Source organism: Triturus cristatus, chromosome 1_2 (genome assembly GCF_964204655.1).
Source record: "Triturus cristatus chromosome 1_2, aTriCri1.1, whole genome shotgun sequence".
Classification (NCBI taxonomy): domain Eukaryota; kingdom Metazoa; phylum Chordata; class Amphibia; order Caudata; family Salamandridae; genus Triturus; species Triturus cristatus.
In genome coordinates this window covers 354440259-354448213 of record NC_140580.1, presented here as the reverse complement: position 1 = coordinate 354448213, position 7955 = coordinate 354440259, and the positions used below count along the sequence as shown (strand labels likewise).

Below are 7955 nucleotides of genomic sequence, written 5' to 3'. Positions count from 1 at the left end.
ACGTACCTACTGCCCTGCTGCCCTCCAGCATCGTGTTGCGCTCTTGTGCTCCTCTTCACTGCAGGCAGACACAGGCACCCAGCCTGCCCTGCGGCCAATCCTGAAGCTGCTCTCATGCGAGAGCAGCTTCAGGATTGGCCTGGGCGCCGAGGATTTGCGCTCCAGGACAGGCTGTGAGTCTGCGCCTGCTCTCTCTCCAACCCAGCTATGCAACTGGGACAACCGGCCAAACCCATATTCCCACATGCCCAGTGAAGGCAGTGCCCAGCCCTCCCCACCCAGCTTGTCACCACCCTGGTCTCATCCCCAAGCCTCGGCAGAAGGAGAAATAAAACGATGATAAAACAGGCTTTAAACCCGTTTTATTATCGTTTTATTTTTCACATTTTTTGAAGTGCTGAATGGGGGGGCGACACTCCTCCGCCGTAGCGGAGGAGCCGCCACTGTTGAATCAGGAATGAATACGTGGGTCAACCTCTCCTAGCGGGGTCTGGCTCGTGGGCCTAGTAGTGCGACCGTGAGTGTGCACTCACTGATACAGTGCGTTTGGCGTCAGCTGCCTCCCAGATTTTATACGTTGTTGCCACAGTGAATTCCCTGCATAATATGCAGAAGCAAATTTTCACTGTGAAACTAGTCCTGTCGCTGAATACTGGCAAAAATCAACCAACAAGTTTTCGCACTCCCGCTTGCGGGATGAGAAGAATAAGAGTCCCGGTCCCCAAATGTAAGTGCTGGTACTAGGGCACAATTTAACCACAGTAAAGACGTGTACACAAAATAAGGGTAAAAAAAATGGCAATGGAAAGGTAGTTTGCAGAAGAAAAGTGTGGCTTATCTCTTTATTTATAGTAAAGCGGACATTATATCTTTACAAAATACTAAATATAATATAGTGTAAAAATAGTATATGCTGTAGAGGACAATTTATGCCGCCTTTCCCCACCCTAGAAACCTTAACACAAACAGCGAAGAGCTACACTGATAAAACGTATGCAGGAATCCAGACTTACGACTCTTTACCCCTCATCTATCTACCATGAAGATATGTTTACATTGCAAAAACCAAAGGAAATGATGGACGGAGTGTTGAACATTGCAAGCACTCACCCCCAGTCAACTGATCTGGGTTTAATCCATCACCGTTCAACACTCCGTCCATCATTTCCTTTGGTTTTTGCTTTGTTCGCCATAAGTTGGCAGGGTATGCTCAGACGTGAGTCCCTTGCTCACTTTGCCACTGGATTCAAGCTATCCTGGCTGAAGACGGCTGAAATGCCAGAAACCGGTCCTAGGAAGCTTGTTTCCGGTCCAGGGAAGACATGGCATGGCAGTTCGGGCTGGACTGTTCCCATGAGGCACAGGGTCAGACTGATTTGCATATGGCCATGTCTGAACTGGGGTGGCAGAGTGGGCTAAAGAACGGTGATGGATCAAACCCAGATCTGTTGACTGGGTGTGAGTGTTTGATTGGTTCTGATGCTCCGTCCATCACCACCCCCTTTCGTACCGCTTTGTTCGCCGTAAGTTGGCAGGGTATGCTCAGACGTGAGTCCCTTGCTCACTTTGCCACTGGATTCAAGCAAGCCTGGCTGAAGACGGCTGAAATGCCAGAAATCGGTCCTAGGAAGCTTGTTTCCGGTCCAGGGAAGACATGGCTTGGCAGTTCGGGCTGGACTGTTCCCATGAGGCACAGGGTCAGGCTGATTTGCATATGGCCATGTCTGAACTGGGGTGGCAGAGTGGGCTAAAGATTGGTGATGGATCAAATCCAGATCTGTTGACTGGGTGTGAGTGCTTGCAATGTTCAACACTCCGTCCATCATTTCCTTTGGTTTTTGATATGTTTACATCATCATCGAGGTACGTCGACGTGGAGTTAAAAACGGTAAATTTGACTTACCTTTTAAATACTTAACTTTACCCGAGCTTGGTAACCGATATTCTGGCTGATATCTTTGCAGAACGATATTAAAACTTGATATTGTTGTAGAAAGCCAGTAAAACGGAGGCCTTGAGTGAAATTTAAGTGTAAGTACTCAGACCCGGGAGCGGCTGCCATATTGAATCCACGCTGCTGTCGGAGGCTGCTCTCCAGATGGTGTCGCGGGGGTTGATTTGCAGGTTTGCCTGGGGAGGGTCGGATTCCCTGGAGCCGGAGGCCTCTGCTGTGACACGCTTCTATTTTACCCTCTGAATGGGATGAATGGGCGACAGTGTGGGAACCTCCGAGAGTCTCCGGCCCCAGCCTCAGAAGCACAGTCCCTCCAGCAGACCACGGGGCTAGGGTACATGTGGGGGGCGGGTGGTGGGGGCGCGGGGGCTTTGAGTCCAGAGAGGATCCACCTCTGCCCGCCACACCTCACCTGCCTCTTGCTACAGGTGACTGCTGCGGGAGCGGGAAAAGGAGTGTTGTAAGGAAGCAAACACACAAGGGGTAGGTGGGAGCTACGCCAAGACTCCCCTCGGGGTAGTGGGCGCTATATAAATGTTGTTAATCAGCCTAAAATATAAAAAATAAATATAGATAAATATTTTTTTGCTCTTCAGACTGAGTTCCCATCTCCACGTACCCTGGTTCTTTTGCTACAAAGCCTCACGTGCACCCCATCCGAATCTGTAAATACCTTGTTGTGTAAAATCTCTATTTCCTAATTTGGGTTTAAGAGGCCCTCGGGATCCGACGTCGCTTAGCCAAAGTATCTGAAGACGTAAGCATGGAACTGTGATTTTTAAATTCCCATTCTTCATATATTGAGGCCCCTGGGGGTTTTCGTGGTTGTTTATACCCCAGTCTGACATGATATAGTCACAGTGCCATCCCCTCCGGTAGTAATAACCTGGCCCAGTTCTCGGGTCCGGACAGGCCCGGCGCATTGAGGCCTCACCGCTGCCACAGGCTGCTCCCCAGATGGCGGCTGCAGATTAACCCAGGGGAGGGCGGATTCCCTGGAGCCGGAGGCCTCTGCTGTGACACGCTTCTATTGTACCCGCTGAATGGGCGACAGTGTGGGAACCTCCGCGAGTCTCCGGGCCCAGGCCCAGCGTCAACAGCGTCATTCATCCGCAGACTGCGCGTGCCTGGTATTGTCGGTGTCAGAGCATGCTGGAAGCTTGTGTGTGTGTGTGTGTGTGTGGGGGGGGGGGGGGGGATTTAAAGGTACTTTCCATTACGTACACCAATTACAACTTATTGTAATTATGGGTAGAACAGGAAGAGGTAAAAACACACAAGGAACACCCCCCAAACAGCACTTGCCAGTAAGGAAGATGTCAAAGAGGACTGTAGAGCACAGGATGTGTGTGTGGAGGGGGTCGGAGGGGTGTAGCTGCGAAACACACCTGGCAGTAGCTGCAGTCTGCAGGCACCCGGGTAAGCCGGGATACACCAAGAGGAATATTTGCAGACGTCACATGTCTGTACCTATAGGTATTGGGAGTGGGGGGCATGGTACACATATGGAGAAAACCCCATGAGCCCAGACTTCCCTGTTACTGTTGGGGTCACCGGCAGATACCACACTGAGATCCAGGCAGCCCAGCATACCACACCCCTCTGTGGGTGTCTGGGGCAGAGGAGGCTTGACTCACTCACTGGAGGAACGCCCCCTGCAGGCCACACCTGCCTGTAACTGTAGGTGCGGTGGGTTGGGGCACAGTGAGAGGGGCAGCGCTTGAAGACAGCACTTGTCTGTACTGGTGGGCGGGAGGGTGTGTGGGGCGCACCTCTCCTCAGCAATAAGAGTCTTTGGGGCACCTGCATCCCTCTCCGCCCACTCGTTTGACTTCATGATGACCCATATCATACCCCGGTTTTATTACTCTCTTTTCTTTACACACCTTCTCCTTTTATCCCCCCCCCCCCCCCCGTTCACCAGTTGCTGCAGATTTGAGGTTTTTCACCTTACCTCTTGCAGGAAGGGCTGAGTTACTGGGATCAGTGTCATATTTCAAAAGCACTCTCCACCCGACACTCCTCATGCCCTCCACTCCACCCACCAACAATGATCTGGTAAGGTTCCTTCGTCTCAGGTTCTCTATCCAGGCTCAAGAAAACTGGAAAGAACCGGTTTGAACGGTAGGAAGAGGGGTCCCGGGAATGTGCGTGATCACTCTTTTGGAGGCCTGTCTTTGGCTTCCTGTATAGTGTATACCCTCCCGTGCCTTTGATCAATCAATCCAACAGCAGTTGGAAAGCGCTACACTGTCACCCCTACGGGTATTTGGGCGCTGTACCTCCGTCGAACAGTCAGGTCTTGATGGAACTCTGCTGGCACATCTGAAAAGCACAGCTGCACGTTTAAGGAGGCCTACACTGGCACTTTTCAGTGGGCGTGGCATCATTAAATGGGTGCCACCGGTGCTACTCAGCAAGTCTGCTCAGTTTTTCATGGGGCTTTACAGGCATTTTCTTAGCCACACTTCAATGTATTTCAGGAAACAGTAGAGGAACTTCCGTATTTTTAACAGGCCTGTTTGGCTTCAGTGAATGATTGCTTAAGACCCTACAACAGCACTGGCAGCTCATGGAAGCCTACGAAACCATAGAGGTGAAGTGTGCCACCCACCAGCCTTCCTCCCCGTGGGGCCAGAGTTCTCTGGTGTGTACGCAGACCCATACTGTGCCCGTGGTCGTGAGGGTACGTTACTTAAGAATGAACAATTGTAAACAGGCAGCCATCAAAATCAAAACACTGAGGAAAGTTGTTAATATCGAATTACTTTATTGCGCTCTGTCTTTGAACAGGTCACAGCAGTGCAACAAGTCCCTTTAGTAAGATCAGGGAACAATCACGTGCAGAGACACAATGTCACACCTGGACAAGAGGGTAAACACAGGACATTCTTACATCTGATACAGTGAATGTCTTCATCACAGGAGCGAAATCTTGGGTTTCATTCTGTAACATGAATAAGTTTACACTGATAAGCACATCCCTACAAATATTGTAGAAGACCAGAAGTAGTACATACTCAGTCACTGAGATACAAATCTATGTCAGAAAGTTCACTACACTGAACATCTTTATAAAAGAGAACACAACATTGTGTTACACAAATAGCGCCAAGACTGCTTCTAAAATGTAGACTTGGCACTACTTTTCCTCCTTTTCATTCACCAACAATGAATCTTAAACTTTGGACAGTACACAATACACGTGTACATTGTCACATACATTTTTCAGAGAAAATTCACATATCTCCAAAACTACAGAATCACACTTTGCCTTCACAGAAAGCAGAGCTTGTTACTCAATCATTTTCTATTGAAAATACAGTTATATCAACACTGATATTTAAAAGGAAATTAATATAACATGTTGTAGAATACATACTAAATGTGTACATTGTCACATACATTTTCAGACATAATTTATGTTTCCAAAAGTACAGAAACACACTTTGCCTTCAAAGAAGGGATGTCATTTCCTTGATACATTTTCCATCAAAATACATACATATCAAAACTGATATGCCATCATTACCCCAAATCAACCAGTGAATCAGAAATCCATAATCATATAATATGCAAATGCTAAGACAGGTGTATGTTAAACACACATGGACCACAGAGTGTAAATAATACAACATACTGCCCGTTCAACGAGAATATGATCCCTCCCGAGGAAAAAGTTGATCAAATGAGGGTATGTTATTCACGCACAATCCATATTACCGGGATATTATATCCGGCGTCTTCATCCTACCAGTTATACTATTCGCCCTATGAGGATAACATTCAGACACTGCTCATCCAATGCGGATATTATATTGATAGCTCAAATGTATGAGTATATAAATGTTCATCCTGTAAGGATATACTAGTCACATACTGTCCTCCTCAGGAGGATATAATATTTACACTCTGTCCATACTATCAGTATATAGTATACACACACTGCCCATCCTTTAAGGAAATAACATTCATAAATTGTCCATTCTATGAGGATATAATATAAAATATAAACCGTCCATCCTGTGAGGATATAACATACACACTGTCCATCCTGTGAGGATATGACTCGTTCACTGTACATCCTATGAGGATATACAGTCACTCCTCTCTCCTTGAAGTGCGGTAAACTCCCCCCTGCACAGCAGGGCCCGCTCCAGACACGAGAATGAATATTCTCCCTCAGAGGGGACCGAGGCCTCTAAGGAAGTCCGAAGAAAAGTCCAGGCCGCGGCCCCCGCATTACCAGGGTCTCCACGGGGCTAGGGGGCTGTCCTGTGCGGGCTCTTTAGTGCTGCTGGGACCGGACGGAGGCCGAGAAGGACACACCGCCTCTGCTGCAGCCGCAGGTCTATGGAGGGCCCGCAACAGCTTCATCCGGGTCTCTGTGGGGGCTCCGTGGAGGGAGAGGAAGTGCAGAGAGTCCTGGAGGCACCTGGAGTAACCTTCACTGGAGGCCACGGCTGCAGGGAGAGACGAGGGGTTAATGCGTGTACAGTCTCACACCAGGAAGTGACAACACAGAACAGACTTTTTATTATAAACCCCATTGTCGTCCACTTTGAATCTAAACTGTTTTCTATTATGTATTTTTGGAGTGCTGTAAAATGATTTTCAGATGTCAGCTAGAACTGTTGCTGCTCGTGTGTTCAATTTGTAGGTTATAATTAAATGGCACTGGGGATAGTGGGGAGGGCGGACGTATGCAGGTGAAAACTTGGTGCCAGGTACTTTTAAAAAGACAACCCTACACTGAGTACCAACCCCCCCCCCCCCCCCAACTATTCTTGACGGTTGCATCTTAATTTTATTTTCTGATCCTGATACCCTAACCCCAAACGTGACTACCGCCCCTTAAATCTTTGCTGCACCCTCAACAGTTTAACCCTTTAGTTTACCGCCTCTCACCTGGTGCCGGTGTCTGCACGCGCTGGGCCAGGTACGTCACGGCCATTTCCAGGATATCCGCTTTCTCTGCTTTGGGCGGAAATTCATGTTCCTGAAACTCTCTCTGCAGTAACATCCTCAGCTGCTCGATGCTGCTGTTGATGCGATCTCTCCTCAGCTTCTCCACCGCTGGCTTCCTCAGCTGCAGACAAAAAGGGGCATTTGTTATCGACTGAAAACATATTCGAAAGTCGTCTTCCGTGGTAATGATGCATATTGGTAAATAATAATGTTAATTTAAAGCTAGGGTAATAATAAAAGATGAATAAGCACAGCCCCTGGAAATACAATTCAGGAAGCATGAAGATGTTACTTAAAATTCGTATAATATCTTTATCATAAAACAGAAATGTTGCTCTAGTATATTACTGCCGTAACTCTTACCTTTCTAATGTGTCTCTCCTCGCGCTCCTCTTCATATTTCCTCTCGGTGCTGAAAGGCGCCATCTTGCCCGGTGTGGGGTGTGAAGAGCGGGGTCTCTGCAGTGAACCCACCGTGATCGGTGTCTGAAGAGCTCGCTCCCTCCTGCCCTATTTATCCCCCTCCGCCTGCAGGGTAATGTGTGGGTCTGGGGCTAGAGAGAGGTTCCCACACTCGGCAGCCAATCAGAGAGCAGCAGGGACAATGGAAGTGTGGCACATTACAGGGCGGGAGGGGTGGAGGACATCTGGGGCCGGACACAAAAGAACAGAGTGTGGGAAAGAACTGCCCATTTTAACTTTGAAGGCACAGCTCTGCCATCTGCCAGGGTGCCCTTTTCTAAAAACGCCAACATCCTCACAATAGTTGTTAGAAAACAGCGATGGAAATACAGTGCAATAAAGACACAATGCTACTATTTCAACTGTCAAGTTGCTAAAACATATTTTTCCTGAAACTTAGTTTGTTTTGGACCACGGTTCATATTTATTGCATTTTATGCTAAAGCCTGTGCAGCATTTGGAACATAAATACGTAAACACATGTTGTCACCGTGATGAATTGCTTTTACGCCACTAACAGATAAAATGGAGCAGGGGGTTCTCTTCACGGCCGCCTTGAGCTCCCTCTGGA

General features: G+C 48.1%; 1 protein-coding gene across 1 annotated transcript; it reads right to left on the bottom strand.

Annotated features, from left to right (window-relative positions):
* Positions 1-4709: 4709 nt before the first annotated feature.
* On the bottom strand, positions 4710-7638 carry LOC146867346 (transcription factor HES-5-like). Its single transcript, XM_085604319.1, has 3 exons — positions 7286-7638; positions 6863-7043; positions 4710-6417 (listed from the first exon to the last, which is right to left on the bottom strand). The coding sequence occupies exons 1-3, from the start codon at positions 7346-7348 to the stop codon at positions 6197-6199; spliced, it is 465 nt and encodes a 154-aa protein (XP_085460445.1). The 5' UTR covers positions 7349-7638; the 3' UTR covers positions 4710-6196.
* Positions 7639-7955: the final 317 nt, after the last annotated feature.

Bases quoted from the DNA above. Each gene is read 5' to 3' on its own strand.
- LOC146867346 (XM_085604319.1), bottom strand. From the start codon at position 7,348: ATGGCGCCTTTCAGCACCGAGAGGAAATATGAAGAGGAGCGCGAGGAG. The intron at 7,044-7,285 runs GTAAGAGTTACG...TTTTGTCTGCAG, and splicing joins AGGAGAGACACATTAGAAAG to CTGAGGAAGCCAGCGGTGGA. The intron at 6,418-6,862 runs GTGAGAGGCGGT...CTCTCCCTGCAG, and splicing joins CGTGCAGACACCGGCACCAG to CCGTGGCCTCCAGTGAAGGT.